The 18,769-nt window shown below is 41.4% G+C and overlaps 1 protein-coding gene across 1 annotated transcript in view; it reads left to right on the top strand.

The window, feature by feature from the left end:
- The window catches only part of LOC117330987 (high mobility group protein HMGI-C-like), a 51,073-nt gene that overhangs the window by 15,683 nt on the left and 16,621 nt on the right, over positions 1 to 18,769 (top strand). The window contains exon 3 of the mRNA XM_033889584.1: positions 1,352 to 1,393. Within this exon, the coding sequence (XP_033745475.1) occupies positions 1,352 to 1,393 (42 nt within the window). The remainder of the gene's footprint in view (positions 1 to 1,351; positions 1,394 to 18,769) is intronic.

Raw genomic sequence — 18,769 nt, 5'->3', positions numbered from 1 at the left:
AGCCTTAAAAATGGAAAAAAAACGGATCGCGCATACGGCACACGCATTATCACTAAATTACTGGACCCCCCCTTTCGAAAATCCAGTATCCGCGCCTACTAAAAATCCTCTACACATATACAAATATTATTATGGGATGGGAAAACAAGCTTAGAGCTCATATTTATTCCTTTCCCATGTACGTACAAAGCCAAATAAAAATCTTCGGAACTGGAACACCTTATATCAATATGAAATAAAATAATAATAATATTTACGTGTTACAATTAATGTCAATGGACATATATACATGTGGTGAATAGAATCAATAGAAGAAATAAACGACAGTGACGCCTGTAAATAAAATTAACTTATAGAGCTACGTATAAATGTATATAATACAAATGTACAACATTTGATATATGACTTAATGTGTTCAAAAATCTCAGCTAAAACGTATATTTAGTTTAATGTATTTTTGTAATGTCAAGAATATGATCATTTTTCTGTGTTGATTCATAGCAAAGTTTTTATTCAGTTGGCGTTATATCTAGCTGAAATACGTTTTTTGTGTCTATAATCTTGTAATTGCCACAAGATTGTAAAAAATAGTGGGCACTTCCTACTAATCCACATGAACATAATGCACGTAATTTCTTATGTAAAAATGTTGTTTAAGATTACTACATTTAAACCTTAATCTTCTATGTAAAACTTGAAGGTTTCTATTTCCAATGTTGAAATGTTGTACTAGGGCTCTCTTAGCTAGACGCCGCGGTGGCCGAGTGGTTAAGGTGTCCCGGCACTTTAACACTGGCCCTCCACCTCTGGTTTGCGAGTTCGAAACCTACGTGGGGCAGTTGTCAGGTACTGACCATAGGTGCCCCGTGGCACGGCGTCCGTCGGCAACTTTTCCATTTAAACAACTTCTTCTCAATAACTAAGAGGCCCAGAGACCTAATATTGGACCTGTAGCATGCTGGGATGAAGGGCTACCAAGTTTGTTCAAATGTTAATTCAAGGTCAAGTAGGCTAAAATCTCTAGTTTTATTCAAACACTTTTCCAACTCTTAATTTATTATTACAATAAGAGTTTCAAAAGGGTTTGAATAAAACAAGTTTATGACCAACAACCGTACATCTAAAACCCTCCATTACATTGCCGCTTGTTAAAGTATCATAATATGATATTATTTGACATTTATTTATTTATTTATTTATTTTAAGATGCTGTGAAGTGTTGCTATAATATCTGAACACTGTTATGAATTACCGTTCAGTAATCAACAATACTTTCTTACATATGAATTACCGTTCAGTAATCAACAATACTTTCAGAAAGCAGTCTATAATCATTTATGTTGCATTTCAGAAAGAATATAAGCCGAGCAAACCACGAGGTAAACCAACCAAAGTGAGTATTTTTTCTTTTTTTGTATTTATTTTATTGTTCAAGTTTTTCAGCATAGTAAAATACAAAAATATAACCCATACACATACACTCGCACATAAGATCATAATCACATCACATATATGATATCATCATTATCATCATCATTATTCAATATATCATCCTTTTCATGCTATAAATTCCCTTACACACAAAGTAAGTATTTTTTACTAAATTCCGCTCATTCACAGTTCTGGTATGTTGAACTATGTGAGAGGCGATGCATAGTCTCGACTCGCCTCGGCTGACTTTGGGCTGATTTCCATTTGGTTTAAGTCTATAACCATTCTCACGAAATATAAATGTCTATATTGTTCCGTTTTGGTATTTTGTATTTTAAAGCACTCGTTCTCTCCAATGACTGTATCGGTCCAAAAACGTACGTATAATCCCATACCAAGAAATAACACAACAACGAAATAAATGCAAGGGCTCGACCACGCCGAGGCAGAATCACTCGAATTTAATCACCAAAGTCTAAGAAAAAATTAAACCCATAAAACAAGATCCCTCCCTTGTTCCTGACAATACACTGCAAGAATTCACAAATACATACTCGTTAACAAATACGTGTCTAGCCTTCAACGTGGTCTCGCTGAACGAACAATGCACGTGCGCTACCTGCACACCTGATTTCTTACTCGGGAACTTTCGGCAGTTTCCGCTACCCGACAAGGGTACGCCATCCAGCGGCCCTCTCCATAATAGGAGAAAACAATTCATTCTAATTCATTACATTCAACCGAAAGAAATGATATTTTCACCATACATTAACTAAACTTCCAAGCCCTTTTTGCTTATTTCACCAGAATTCTTCGGGGGCGAGCCCCGGAGCCAGCATTCGACCACCTTGTTAGCTCACCTGGTCCGAAGGACCAATGCGAGCTTATGTCATACCGTGGCGTCCATCTTCCGTCGTCCGTCCGTCCGTCAACAATTAACTTCTTCTTCATAACCACAGATCGGAATTTGACCAAATTTGGCCAGAAGCATCCCTATAGGATGGGGACACAAAACTGTACAAATGGTGGGGCTGACCCCCGAGGGGTCTGAGGGTCTGAGGGGTGGGGGCAAAAGGGGTCAATTTGGCTATCACTCATATTCGCCTGGAAGCACCCCCTTGGGGGTATATAGAGATTTGTTGTGGGTATAGATATTTGTTGTGGGTATAGAAATTTGTTGAGGGTACAGATATTTGATGAGATCTAGAGATTTGTTGAGGGTTCAGACATTTGTTGAGGGTGTAGAGATTTGTTGAGGGTATATATAGATTTGTTGAGGGTACAGAGATTTGTTGAGGGTATAGAGATTTGTTGTGGGTATATAGATATTTGTTGAGGGTACAGATATTTGTTGAGGTCTAGAGATGTGTTGAGGGTACAGACATTTGTTGAGGTATAGAGATTTGTTCAGGGTATATAGGGATTTTTTGGGCTATAGAGATTTGTTGAGGGTACAGAGATTTGTTGAGGTATAGAGATTTGATGAGGGTACAGACATTTGTTGAGCGGCTATAGAGATTTATTGAGGGTATATATATATATTTGTTGAATGTATATATAGATTTGTTGAGGGTACAGAGATTTGTTGAGGGTATAGACATTTGTTGTGGATATAGACATTTGTTGAGTGTATAGAGATTTGTTGAGGGTATATAGGGATTTGTTGAGTGTACAGACATTTGTTGAAGTATATAGATTTGATGAGGGTACAGACATTTGTTGAGGGCATAGAAATTTGTTGAGGGTATATAGAAATTTGTTGAGGGTACAGAGATTTGAGGGTATATAGATTTGTTGAGGGTATAGAGATTTGTTGAGGGTATATTGAAATTTGTTGAGGGTACAGATATTTGTTGCGGCTATAGAGATTTATTGAGGGTATATATATATATTTGTTGAATGTATATATAGATTTGTTGATGGTACAGAGATTTGTTGAGGGTATAGACATTTGTTGTGGATATAGACATTTGTTGAGGGTATAGAGATTTGTTGAGGGTATATAGGGATTTGTTGAGTGTACAGACATTTGTTGAGGTATATAGATTTGATGAGGGTACAGACATTTGTTGAGGGTATAGAAATTTGTTGAGGGTATATAGAAATTTGTTGAGGGTACAGAGATTTGTTGAGGATATATAGATTTGTTGAGGGTATATTGAAATTTGTTGAGGGTACAGATATTTGTTGCGGCTATAGAGATTTGTTGAGGGTACAGACATTTGTTGAGGTATAGAGATTTGTTGAGGGTATATAGGGATTTGTTGGGGTATAGAGATTTGTTGAGGGTACAGAGATTTGTTGAGGTATAGAGATTTGATGAGGGTACAGACATTTGCTGAGGGTATAGAGATTTGTTGGGGGTATATAGAGATTTGTTGTGGGTATAGAGATTTGTTGAGGGTATATATAGATTTATTGAATGTATATAGAGATTTGTTGAGGCTACAGAGATTTGTTGAGGGTACAGAGATTTGTTGAGGGTATAGAGATTTGTTGAGGGTATAGATATTTGTTGAGGGTATAGAGATTTGTTGAGGGTACAGAGATTTGTTGAGGGTATAGAGATTTGTTGAGGATACAAATATTTGTTGAGGGTATAGAGATTTGTGGAGGGTATATAGAGATTTGTTGAGGGTACAGATATTTGATGAGGTCTAGAGATTTGTTGACGGTTCAGACATTTGTTGAGGGTGTAGAGATTTGACGAGGGTACAGACATTTTTTGAGGGTATAGAGATTTGTTGAGGGTATATAGGGATTTGTTGAGGGTACAGACATTTGTTGAGGATATAGACATTTTTTGAGGATATAGTGATTTGTTTAGGGTATATTGAAATTTGTTGAGGGTACAGATATTTGTTGCGGCTATAGAGATTTATTGAGGGTATATATATATATTTGTTGAATGTATATATAGATTTGTTGAGGGTACAGAGATTTGTTGAGGGTATAGACATTTGTTGTGGATATAGACATTTGTTGAGGGTATAGAGATTTGTTGAGGGTATATAGGGATTTGTTGAGTGTACAGACATTTGTTGAGGTATATAGATTTGATGAGGGTACAGACATTTGTTGAGGGTATAGAAATTTGTTGAGGGTATATAGAAATTTGTTGAGGGTACAGAGATTTGAGGGTATATAGATTTGTTGAGGGTATAGAGATTTGTTGAGGGTATATTGAAATTTGTTGAGGGTACAGATATTTATTGCGGCTATAGAGATTTATTGAGGGTATATATATATATTTGTTGAATGTATATATAGATTTGTTGAGGGTACAGAGATTTGTTGAGGGTATAGACATTTGTTGTGGATATAGACATTTGTTGAGGGTATAGAGATTTGTTGAGGGTATATAGGGATTTGTTGAGTGTACAGACATTTGTTGAGGTATATAGAAATTTGTTGAGGGTACAGAGATTTGTTGAGGGTATATAGATTTGTTGAGGGTATAGAGATTTGTTGAGGGTATATTGAAATTTGTTGAGGGTACAGATATTTGTTGCGGCTATAGAGATTTATTGAGGGTATATATATATATTTGTTGAATGTATATATAGATTTGTTGAGGGTACAGAGATTTGTTGAGGGTACAGAGATTTGTTGAGGGTATAGACATTTGTTGTGGATATAGACATTTGTTGAGGGTGTAGAGATTTGTTGAGGGTATATATAGATTTGTTGAGGGTACAGAGATTTGTTGAGGGTATATAGATTTGTTGAGGGTACAGAGATTTGTTGTGGGTATAGAAATTTTGTTGTGGGTATATAGATATTTGTTGAGGGTACAGATATTTGTTGAGGTCTAGATATTTGATGAGGGTACAGACATTTGTTGAGGGTATAAAGATTTGTTGAGGGTATATAGGGATTTGTTGAGGGTATAGAGATTTGTTGAGGGTATATATAGATTTGTTGAGGGTACAGAGATTTGTTGAGGGTATAGACATTTGTTGAGGGTATATATAGATTTGTTGAGGGTATATAGGGATTTGTTGAGGGTATATAGAGATTTGTTGTGGGTATAGAGATTTGTTGAGGGTATATATAGATTTGTTGAGGGTATAGAGATTTGTTGAGGGTATAGAGATTTGTTGAGGTTATAGATATTTGTTGAGGGTATATATAGATTTGTTGAGGGTGTATATAAATTTGTTGAGGGTGTATATAGAGATTTGTTGTAGGTACAGAGATTTGTTGGGGTATAGAGATTTGTTGAGGTAGAGATTTGTTGAGGGTATATAGAGATTTGTTGGGGGTATATAGAGATTTGTTGAGGGTATATCAAGATCTGGTGTTTCCTGGGCATACTTTTTATGTAGCATTTGCCATTTCTCCCCAATTTTAGTTTAGTTGAGTTTTTAGTTGAGTTTACTGGGTCTTTTTAGCCTTCCATCATCTGATCGACAGGCGGCCATCTTTGGTGTTGACAATAGAAGTTTACAACCGCTAGATCTAGAAGAAATTAATGAAGGGATCTTTCTCAAATTCCATATGTAGGTCCACCTTGGTTCCTAACTACGCATATCGGTACCGATCAGAAAACAACATGGACGACAGATCAAGGATACGGTCATACGGTCAGTTTGTTACCGCTAGTTCTTAAAGTAGGGGTCAACATACGGCGAACACGTTAATTTCTTTCATTATACGAACAGTTAAATTTCTATATTGCTGTGTATGCCCATATTTGGCGATTTTACCACCATACACCACCTTTTACACTCTATAACTTTGCGTAATGCATTTAACTTGATGTGAATTCAAATAAATCATTGAGTCAAGCTTATCGACCTGGTTTTAATCCTCTATAACCACACCAAAGGACCCATCGTCCTGTGTACCGTCCTATGTAGTCACAGTTACGACATGGCAAGGACAAACTCATCGTCAATGGAAAGCTTTATAATGGTCCAATCATTAAGCAGCGTAATGATAATGGTATGCAAGCGAGTTCATTCTCTGCTGAGTCCAGGCCTGGCATCAACAAGCAGTAAAGGGACGCGCGATCGCGTGAGAATGTCAATAGGAATTTCCCGCGACAACGAACGCACCGGAAGTATTTCCGACTCTGACACACACGAAAACAGTATGGCGACCCGCGTTCGCGAAAGAACAACCTTCGACAATCACCGCGTTAATCACTACACCGGAAATGGCTCAGCCTCTAGTAGAAACCCCGAATCTTCTAGTGGAAGGACATATACTGTACACTAGGACGGACAGGACAACGACATCACCGTGATATCATGGAATGTTTCCAGATCCCTTGTCAACAAATTAAGTGACAGTGATTTTGTAAATACTATTGCTCTACATGATTTTGTATGTCTGTATGAATGTTGGGTGAAAGAAAATGATGACGTAACTCTTCCCGGTTTCGATGTTAAGTCAGTACCAAGAATAGATGGACGGGGAGGAGATATAGTTGTACAGTTATGTGATCGCACAACGTTCCACGATGTGCGCACGCACGATGTGCGATATGTGCTATACGTATCGTGCAGAGGTAGCAGTGTACAGTAAAAATGCCAAATTCTGAAAAATATGGCACATGTTTTAGATATGTAAACATTGCCAGTTAACCTTACATATAACCTCCAATAAAGTATATATATTTGAAATATGTACAACATTTGCAATTTTAATAGAGCTCTGAAGGATAAGTAAACTGATATTTTCTGTGATTTTTAGAGCTGTGAATACCATGGTAACAGCTTAAAAAATTCTCAAAAATTGCAAAATATTATGATATTTGACCCAAAATGGCACAATTCTCTACACAATTTTTTTTCTGAAACCTATTTAAAATTAAATATCTCTATCCCAAAGACAGAATTAATCTTGTTTGGACATATGTTGTAAATTAAGTTTTTCCGCTATCTTACCTTTTCTGTGGGCTGTCATTTTGCGCTGTAGGCAAAACTAAATTTCCTGTGTAAACACACGTTCGGAAAATCCGGATATTTAAAATCCGGAACCAATTTATTGATTTTTGTTTTAATAAATGTGAAGCCTGTATGTACTACTTCATACTGAATATACCAATTATAGTGTACATTTATTTTTTCATTTTTTATGCATATCATAATACAGGAGTTATTTGCTTAACAAAAAAATTGCCCATGGCCAGGCTGTCTTACTGTGGTGTGCTACCAGAAAAATGTGCGCACGATGGGCGATTGGAACGGTACATGTGCGATATGTATCGTGGTCCATATAAAATGAGGAACGCGCCATCTATAATTATTTAAACGTGTGGAACGATTGTAAAAGATATACAACGATTAACATTTTGCGAGGCAACTAATTACCATATTTTTGGTGAAATATATGCAATAATTATTAGGAATGAAACTCAATACCGATGTATAGTTAAATAAGTTATCTAAATGATTATCAAAGAACTTTATATAATTTGCTTGTGTCATAAGCCGACCTTTATTTTTTGAACAAATTAACAAGTTCTTGTTTTTGATTCTGATATTGCTTTAATATTTGTAAATGAATTGAAGTAAATCTGTTTTTATTTTTTATTTTTACTACTTACTTGTTTTTCATATTTCCATAGTAATTTTATTTTATTTTTTATTAACGCTTGGCATCTATATCAAAACTCTGTATATGGTACGCTCCGTATAGGAAATATATAGAAAGTATTGGAAACAAACGTGAACACGTGCCTGCAATTAATGCGAATTAGATAACAATTATGTAAGGGCTGAATAAACTTTTTGAGTTATATTTGTGAATTAGTTATAACAAGTGCTACCAGGGATATAATGTTCTGTTAAAACTGGCCATATATAACATGTAACATCTTACTAATTTTCTATTATAACGAGCCGTATACAACTTGTAACATCTTACTATTTTCTTTTATAACGGGTCAAATACAAAGTGTATCATCTTACTAATTTTCTATTATAACGGGTCATATATTTGCTTGATACAACCCCCGGGGTAGGGATTCAAAACTGTATAAATGACAGAGCTGACCCCCGGGGAGCTAAGAGGCGGGGCCAAAAGGGGTCATTTTGGCAGAATTGATATAAACAACTTCTTCTCTGAAACTAAGCAATGGATATCACTTACATTTGTATGGTAGCATGGTCATGGGGTGGGGATTCAAAATTGTACAAACCCAGGGGACTTAGGGGTGGGGCCAAAAAGGGTCAATTAGGCTAAATTGATATGAACAAATTCTTCTATGAAACAGCTCATATTTGACTGGTAGCATCCTTTTGGTTAGGGATTCAAAATTTTATAACGGAAGGAACTGACCCCGGGATGCAGAGGGTGGGGTCAAAAGGGGTCAATTGGTTTAAACAACTTCTTTTCTGAAACTAAGTAATGGATATCGCTCACATTTGTGTGTAGCCCGAGTTTCCTCTGGCCCTGTCACCATGTCTGGTGTAGGGCCAGAGCGCACTACTACATTGTATATGAAAACGTGGAATTCTCCGACACCGTTTGGTGTCGCTAAGAATCTGGTGCAAATACAATAAAATCGGGAGTGACATAACACCTACCTTACATATATGGATAAATGAGATATTTATTTACTTCAGAACACCCATTTAGTCCCACATAGGTGTTTTATTCCATCCGTATAGACCTTCGCTTTACGCTAGTGAAAATTTCATACTTGACTCGACGCCATATTGCTAACTATGTAGGTCGTGGGCGGCCTAATTACCCTGATCAGTGCGCGATGGAGCGAAAAGAAAAAAAATACAACATTTATTTTTATATATTTTACCGCTTATAGTTTATAAATAATAAATTTTTGAATTGAATATAACAGGTTTTGGGAAATAATAAGCTTAGTTTTCTTAATTTTAACTATGTAAGAAGAAAAACACAATAATTGATATGTGGTCTTTTCGGTCCATTGCGTTCCGATTCGGGTGGTTAGTCGTACTAAAGTAACGTTGCTGTTACACCACAAGCTAGTTACCTCGCTGTTGGTCACGCTATCTGGTTTACAATGGAGGTCGATCTATATCACCACGGGTCGCTGGACAGGTCAGGATACGGTGATGATACAGCAGTCAAATACTTATCCAATAGAATATACTGGCTTAGTGTCCTAGCTAAAAGCCCGGAGCACTAAGATAACTGACACTACTTACGTAGAGATATACTGACTCCGTTAAAAACGAGAGATGGTCTAACACACGTGTTGTCTGATTGCCGGTCAGGTGTGAAGAGACTGTACACGGGGTAGATCTTTATCTGGCACGGGCCAGTGAACCGTGACGCACTTCCGGCGTAAGTAATCAGGTCAACTCGGCCCGAGACACTACATTACTATCACTTACAAAATGGCGGGTCAACAGTATGAAATTTTGACTAGCGTAAAGCGAGGGTCTATACGGACGGAATAAAACACCTATGTGGGACTAAATGGGTGTTCTGGGGTAAATAAATATCTCATTTATCCATATATGTAAGGTAGGTGTTATGTCACTCCCGATTTTATTGTATTTGCACCAGATTCTTAGCGACACCAAACGGTGTCGGAGAATTCCACGTTTTCATATAGTAGTGCGCTCTGGCCCTACACCAGACATGGTGACAGGGCCAGAGCAAACTCGGGCTAATTTGTGTGGTAGCATCTGGAGTTGCGCCAAAAGTCAATTTCATTTCATTGAATAATGCATTTTTGGCATAAAAAAACTCACATACCCATATAAAATGCCTATGATATATTGACATAGCAATACCAGTGACAAATATACTTAATCATCATTCTTGTTTCATATCTCATGAAATCCAGGTGAGCGATACAGGCCCTCAGGGCCTCTTGTTTATAGGTTGCATTTATTATTGTTAAAATGCATATTTGTAAACGTTATATTATCATTATTGTTGTGGTGATATATTTAATTTTATTCTGAATAAATGTCAAGAACTGGATCCTCAGTTTTTCTTTCTTATTCTTCCACGAGGTATGTACCGAAAGCCACGTGGTCATTTTTTTGAAGTCTTTGCTTGTTACAGTTTCCTCCCTTCGAATATACTTCGTTTCAATTTCAGAACTGAGAACCGAAATCAGCACTAATCAAGAATCTTTTAAATGTCATAATTAAACTTGCCATGCATTTATCTGGACATTAAAGGGTGTTTTTGGGTAGGTTTATGGTGATTTTGGGTGGTTTTTGGGTGTTTTTGGGTAAATCGTCGCGTCAAATATAGTCTTTGCTTGTTAGAGTTACCTCCCTTCGAATATACATTTTACAATTTCAGAACTGAGAACCTAAATCAGTACTAATCAGGTTGGTGAAGGACCTTTTAAATGTCATAATTAATGTTGCCATGCATTTATCTCGACATTTAAGGGTGTTTTTGGGTAGGTTTATGGTGTTTTTGGGTGGTTTTGGGGTGTTTTTGGGTAGTTTTGGGTGTTTTTGGGTGTTTGGGGGTAAATCGTCGCGCCTTCGTCGAGGACACCAATAGGCCTTGGCGAGTCGAAGAAATGTGTAAAAGTAGTGATTTTAGAGAAAATGATATTATTGGTAAATTACCTTTCCATGCTTTGTCTAACATTTTAAATTGCTTACCGGATACCACTGTATGTGAAAGAAAAAATCAGGATAATCATGTAAACCCTATGGACGAAAGCTTTTGAATCAATGTTATAGTGAAACCACGTGTAGCGTCACCACATATAACATACATATACAATAATGGTCACTGACATATCACATAGTATGCTTACCAAGCAGCGCGGGCGCAGCACAAACAGCAATATAATATGACAATACAAGTAGAACTTCCAATTCAATGTTGACAGGTCGGCGTAGATCTCAAGACTGGCTTGACTCGCGCGCTTTCACCGGAAGCTCGAAGACACCCGAGACTTCCCGAATCCCCACGGCATTCCGGCAAGGCGGACAATTACTGTTGGCTCAGTCCTGTTTCATCACACTCCTCCCCGTTCTAAAGTCCCTCCTACTCCGTTAAAGGTATAAATAATAGGAACATCAGTCTCCCGTCCGGGAACACGTCCAAGAGGCTGAGTACCATATATATAATAAATATTTACAGTCCAGGTATCTGCTCATCAGTGGTAACGGCTTGAGACCTGAATGGATCCCCAGGTGACAAGTTGGAGAATCTACTTCCTACAACCCGTACAGGGCTGTAGCGTTGCTGGTTGCAAGCTCCGGGATTTCTGGGGTCCTAGCATCCAGGTGGGCGGCTACAATGGCGGCTGTCTCTCCGATGTAAGCTGGAGTGCTTATTCTGGTCTTCCCGGGTGGGAAGTACGGAGAGTCAGTCTCCAGGAGTAACCGGTCCCTAGGGATCGCTCGGAGACCTTCAATCTGGGAGACCTGTAGACATCCGTGCCGTAAACATCCTCCTTTACTCCCCTCAAGTGCAGAACCAGAGGCTGCGCTGGTCTCGCCATCCTGAGTAGTTTGGCGAAAACCACCCCTTGGCGTCTCCACTTGGCGGCAGGAATGGTACGGTCTAGTCCGCACTCTCCTTAGGCCACAACCTTTGGATGCTCCAGTAGTCACTGGAGGCAGATCTTCCGTTCGACTGTGAGTGTCTCAAAATGCTTTGGATGGACACCCACATCCACTCTCCAGGGCCCCTGCAGCGTGAAATCCACAGGTGGATAGGTGCTGGGCTCACTGTAGACAATGACACCTCCAACCACGTCCACTGGCAATCCCGGTCGCTCGATCACACCATCAGAATAGCTGTATTCCAGCAGGTCCTCGACGGTGTGACCGCTACTTTTCCCCCAGATCTGGCGGCTTGTCCTGTCGAGGTGAAAGTGGCGGTCAATCACTCGGAGTCCTGAGAGGCGCGAGGGCTCTTCCTCGTCCGAGCTGACTTGGTCCACAACGACGTACTCCTCCAGTCCGGGGAGCTCTTCCTCGTAGGTGGTCTCTGGGGTTGGTGTTGAAACCTCGATGGCGCTAGTTTCAACTTGAGTTGGTGGCAGCTCCACTGTGGTCCGGGCCATCCTGTAACTGTAAAAGTCCAGTCTTTGGGCTGAGGTACAGGACTCCAGAATGGTCAGTAGGCATCTCCAGAATAACAGACATGCTGGGGAGTTGACGGGGTGAAGGGAGAACTTCTCCGGTCTCTAGATTCCCAGCACTCCACATGCTTGTCTGAAGACGTCCTCATGGCATGGATCTAGGACGCTCCCTACCGGAATCATCCTAGATGTGTTGACCTTGTCCACAGCTGTTTGTAGAGTTGCCTTTCTCCCATAGGCTCTCCTAACTAGCCACTTCAATGCCTCTACCTGGCCAGGGACGTTGGAACAGACGTCGGCAAAAACGGCAGGCAGATGTTTTGCCACTGCATGTCGCTTAGTCCGCTTGTCCTTCGAATCACAACCAGATAGAGGACAGAAGATAGAAATAGAGTCTTTGGCTGCTGGGTTGGTTTTGATGACGGTGATGGCGACGGTGAGGGTGCACGCACTGGGCTCACAGGTCTGGTCACCTTCTTCGGAAGTTGTTCCCTGGCGGTCAAAACCAAAGGCCTCTCGGTCCCAGCAACGCCCATATCACTCTCGTGATACGGACGACAAGGCTGGGTCCCGCTGGCTGAAGGGATAGGTGCTGGCGACAACGGTGCTAATGTGTCCATGGCCTCCTCCTGATGTCCCTGGGAAACAACAGGTGTAGATACTGGAACACCAGACGTAAGGTCCAAGTCACCATTGTCATTGGCTGTCGCCATTGGCTCTCCCCCACTGGCGTTGCCACGGAAAACCGACAGTGACGGGTCAGTTTTAAGACGGATGTCTTTGCACATATCCGGTGCCGGCTCCCGGGGCGTAGCAGCTGCTTTCCTCCTGTGTCTGGATAGCCGACTTCCATCCACGGACGACAGGTGCTGTTCGATCCACTCGTCTGGCAGATCGTAGCTGCAGTTGGTTCTCGTCTCGTGGATCCATCGTCTATCGGTCCGTCTCTGGGCCAGATCATACTGGAGGCAAACCGCTTCCTTCAAATCAGGGGCGACTAGAGACACTACAGATGTATAAATGCTGTAGGCTCCAGCAACGTCCCCTCCTGTGTCACTCGACGGACACACTGCAGGATTGTCTCCTCCCCGCGACGAAGATCCTTGACAGTCTGTCGAGAAATCTTTTGAGGGCCTCGCATCCCCGCTGACGATCTAGACGTCCAGGTTTTTGACCTGGGATGGCCCTGCTTCCAGGATCTCTTTTGGTTTGGACTGTCAGACATCTCTGAGGAAAGAAGAACACACTAATTATTCCCTGGCAAACACTCAGGACAGGGATAAACATCAATTAACTCTGCATGTTCCCTGGTTACACCCACACATGACCCATGATACCATTCCCTACATTCCTCGCACTGTATCATGAGTTCACCGTTGTCAGGGCCACGACATACACAGAACTTACTCTTGTCAGCTGTGACAACAGCCGGTTGACCCTGAACACTGTTGCTAACATGATGTTTGCGCTGTTTTAGTAACCAGGCTGGTAGATCTCTATCTTTGCAAAGCTTGAGACGATCATGGTTAATCGTTACAAGTTTCTTCCTGAGCATTACCTCGTAGACGTAATCAGTGAGTTTACGTACCACTAATGCGGGTCCTTTCCAGGTATGGGAGAGTTTACTGCATCTTCCCTTGACTGTAGCTGTATCTAGAACATATACAGCGTCACCCATTGAGTATGATCTAGTATAAGCTTTAAGGTCATAATCACGCTTGTTGATAGCTTGACTCGTGACCAGCTTACTACGAGCGAGTTCATGAGCGCGCTGTATCTCTGTAGCTAGAGTCGAGACATACAACTCATAATCCTCAGAATCTTCATCAGGATGAGGACCTGGGAACACAAGTTCAACTGGTGTGTTTACTTCCCTCCCCAACATTAACATATTAGGTGTGAACCCAGTACTACGATTTACAGCCGATCTGATAGCCCCCGCTAACTGCGGTAGGAACTCGTCCAAATGGCTAGTGGACCGACTTGTGAAACACCGTACTGCGTCCATTACCGTGCGGTTAAATCGCTCAACCTGTCCGTTGGCTGATCTCCTGACCTTGGTGTCCGGCGGACGGCAAGTCATGTGTAAGGGCCAAAATCTCCTTCCTCAGATTTTCGGGAACATCCAAGAGTTTGCTAGTTAGGCAGCTTGCACTCCGCTTCCACAAAACACCATCGTCATCAAGGGCGAACAATTCCCTGTTAATCCAATAATGTTTTATCTCTGGGCTGCTTAACATCAAAGCATCAGCGGGAGTCTGACGTGATCTAAGCCAAGAACATAAATGCTTAGCTTAGGGTCCTCCTGCTGAGCTTTAATAATATCTGCCCAAGTATACCCCAGCACCCAGGTGAGTTTGTCGACGTCCTGAGTAACCGTTCTAACTGCTGGTGACGGATTTGCTAGCGGCACGGCATCGTCAACGGAGTCAATAAAATGGCTCCACTCGCGGTGCCTCTTTGTACAGTAATCACATCCACCACACGGCAGCTGTTCCGGCAAGACGCTATGTCTGTATTCCTGGCAGATGTAGTCCTCGGACATTCGCGAGAGGGCGTCAGCGTTGACATGCTTACCTCAGGATCGGTGATGAATCTCCATCCAGTACTGACTTAACTATTCCAACCAGCGTGCCAGTTGGCCGTTAGGATTCTTAAAGTTCATCAACCACTGAAGGCTACTATGGTCAGTCCTGACTTCAAAATGGCGCCCCAACAAATAGTGACGGAAATGTCGCGAAAAACGAATAACCGCGAGGAGCTCCTTCCTGATGGTGCAGTATTTGCGCTGCTCTGGAGTTAACGCAAAGCTACAATAGGAAATGCATCTCTCCTCTCCGTCCTGTACTTGTAACAACTCGGCCCCGATAGCGAAATCAGATGCGTCAGTGTCCAAGATAAACTTACCCTCCGGCGTCGGTATTGTCAGCACAGGGGCGCTACATAAAGCTTGTTTGAGCTTATCGAAGGCATCCTGTTGTTCTGACTCCCAATGAAATTTATTCTTCCCGGTCATGGCGTACAGCGGTACGGACAGTTCAGCAAAGTCTTTGATAAAACTCCTGTGGTAGTTGGCAAACCCGCAGAAACGCTCGACGTCCTTTGTACACTCAGGAGTCTGTCTCTTGCGCATGGTCTCGATCGATCCCTTGCTGATCTCCATCCCTTGGCGCCCTACAACCCTACCGAGATACTCGACCTCTGTTTGGAATAGGTCACATTTCTTAGCCTTGAGTTTGATGCCGTATTCACGAAACCGTTCGAACACTTGGGCCAAGATTGTCCATATGATCCGTGAAATCATTACCGAGGACTAACACATCGTCAAGAAAAGCGAGTACTATCTTCCAGTGCAGCCCTCTCAATATCAAACTCATGACTCTCGAGAACGTGCTAGGTGCGTTGGTCAAACCAAAGGGCATCCGCTTAAACTGATACAAACCGTATTTGGTGGTGAATGCTGTCTTACACCTATCTGCGTTCTTGACCTTAATCTGCCAGTAGCCCCATGTGGCGTCCAGTTTTGAAAACCACATGTTCCCTGACAGAGTGTCAATACATTCTTCCACAAACGGCAAAGGAAATGCATCCTTCTTGGTAACATTGTTGAGAGCCCTGAAGTCAATGCACCATCTCACACTCCCGTCACGCTTCCGTACCAACACTGGAGATGACGCCCACTCCGACATTGAGGGTCCAATGACATCAGCTCTGAGCATTTTTCCAAGTGCTTCTCCTCCTCCCCAACAAAGCAGCTTGGCGTTCTGTGGAAACGCTGTTTAATTGGGTCAGCATCGCCTGTGTCAGTGGCGTGCTCTATGGCCCGAAAATTCCCGATATCAAATTCGCTCGCAGAAAAAACATCATCATAAGTAACTAACAGCTGTTTTAAGTCCTGTAAATGTTCTGGAACTTCCGTGGCTTCTGATGTAGAGAGTTGACGGATACGGAATGTGGTACCCATTTCCGGTGATCCCTCGGGAACAATCTCATCTACTTCATATGCGACACCAACCCGCTGATTTCTGAACAGGGTAACCTTTTTATCGGACGGGTTGATAAATGACATCGTTGGACCTTGGTTACCGTTGAAGCATACACGGCACGCAAGCACTGCCATAATCTCTGGTTGTATGAAGTAGCTTTTCTCCTCAAGGGGTTGCTCGGCGACACACTGTAAGCGAAGAACAGATCTCGCTGGCACAGTGACCCGACGAGCTATTCTGATCCTGATAGCCGAGACAGCGTCAACGGAGGCCTCCAGTTTCGTTTTGAAGGGCACTGTTCTGTCCTGAATATGAAAAGTATTCTCTTTCATATCCACCGTAGCCTTATGCTTGGCCATAAAGTCCAACCCAATCAGCATATCGTCCTCAATCGGTGCAACATACAGATTTTCTTGGAAGCTAAGGCCATCAAGCTCTAACTGGGCTAAGTCCAACAAGCATCCCTTCATCTCCATCTCTCTAACGGCACCTCGCAAAGTAAATTCCTCAATGACCACAGGTGGGTCTTGTAAACCTTGATAAACCTTGTCGGAAATCAATGTAACCTCCGACGCAGTATCAATTATAGCATTAATTTCCTTACCATGGACTAATACCGGTATAACGATCATAGATGGAGACTTTAACTGTCGTATGACTAGAGGTCTCGGCGTTTTTTGTAGGCCATCGTCAACTTGGATCAGACTTTGGCCTTCTGTCTATCCGTTTGTCGACATTCAAGTCTCTCTTTGGCTTACCCATCTGAAAGGAACGTCGACTCGGGCGCGCTTTGGGTGCCGACTCTGGTTCACCATCACTGCTCGAGTCAGTGTCACGGGACACCAAACCTTCGCGAACTTCGCGTTTGACACTCGGTTTGTCAAAGATCGTTTGATGATTGAACTTAAAACTTTTTATTTTATCCAACACCAACTCGACCGAATCACAACTCAAGTTTGCAGCGTATTGTCCGGCCTCTTCATCAATGCAGCCGTGGCAGATCCTTTTCATAGCCTGTCGCTGCATAAACTCCTCGGGAAGATCAGGGTACGCTCGTATTGCCAACTGCATCACCCTGTCTCCCCAATCCTCAATGGTCTCCCCGTCTTTCTGACTGGAAATTGCTAGCTGGTCTTGTGCTGTGTCTGGTAACAGCATACCGCCAAAACGCTTTTCAAGCTGGACCGTGTTGGCGTAGTAGTCACTAGCACAGGCGCTTGCATAGAAAATATTACTTTAATTTTTTTTTTTTTTGATATGACAGTGGTATGTGTAATCTGTTAACCTGAAGGTTGGCAACTACGCCACGAGCGAAACGGCACCCCATCTCACTTCAACCGGCTAAAAAACACATTTATTCAAACTGACACGGCGCACACTATATGCGACCGTCATCAGAAAACATTCATCTTTAACCTACCGTGCCACTCAATACGAATTGTTACATCCAAAACACAATAATCCGTGAGAACATCGCCGAATTCCTCGCTCAGAACGCTATTTCTCAAACTGCTCCCCGAGCCTGTCCAGATTCTTCATTTACATACGGGTTCAAATGTCATGCGATTATTTAATCGACTGTCACCGGGTGCACTTTTTGGGGTCATCTCGGCATACTTTATTTTACAGGTGCATGCACAGGACGTCGTTTGCGATATCACGGACTAATAAGATAGCATGTTTTAATGCCATGCAGTGATGAGATCGTCCTTTCCTTTTTTTCAACTGCATCATTTCGGTAGTTGCTGAACTTCGTTTTCAATCAAAAAGATTGCATATAACAGTGCTCAATAACTTGTTCAAGACAGGGCCGGGACATTATACGTATACCATGAACAAGCAGTATCAGTTGAAATTTTTCGAAGTTAAAATTTGGATGGGGTAATAGCTGATAGTTGTTTGATATTTAGGGCTATGCCAATCTTCAATTCTTAAAAAAAATGACCCCTACATGACTAGTTAAAAATGTATACCACACACAATATCGATAAGAATAAGAGGCTGTTCTGGGTATTCTGGCGTTAGCCCTAAAATACTATAAAAGTCTGGCGTTGACACAAAATAACCACTACTTCCCCCTCAAGTATTCTCTTTTCTTTCTCATTTTAATTCAGTTTCATAATTCTGTAAGCACTTCAGCCAGTTTGATTATTATTAGTGTAGCGTTTGATGCTTACACACTCAACTAATAAGGTAATTCATCAATAACTTAAATTTTATATATGCGAGCGATGTAAAGTGGAATAAATGGATAATTGAATATTACAAAGAATACATTTTACAATGCGTTAAACTCTTTGACATTGTCACTGGCGGATTTAAAGCCCCCCCTAAAATTGTCAAA

Source organism: Pecten maximus, chromosome 7 (assembly GCF_902652985.1).
Source record: "Pecten maximus chromosome 7, xPecMax1.1, whole genome shotgun sequence".
Taxonomy (NCBI): Eukaryota; Metazoa; Mollusca; class Bivalvia; order Pectinida; family Pectinidae; genus Pecten; species Pecten maximus.
The sequence above is the reverse complement of the archived record's forward strand: the minus strand, read 5'-3'. Positions and strand labels throughout refer to the sequence as shown.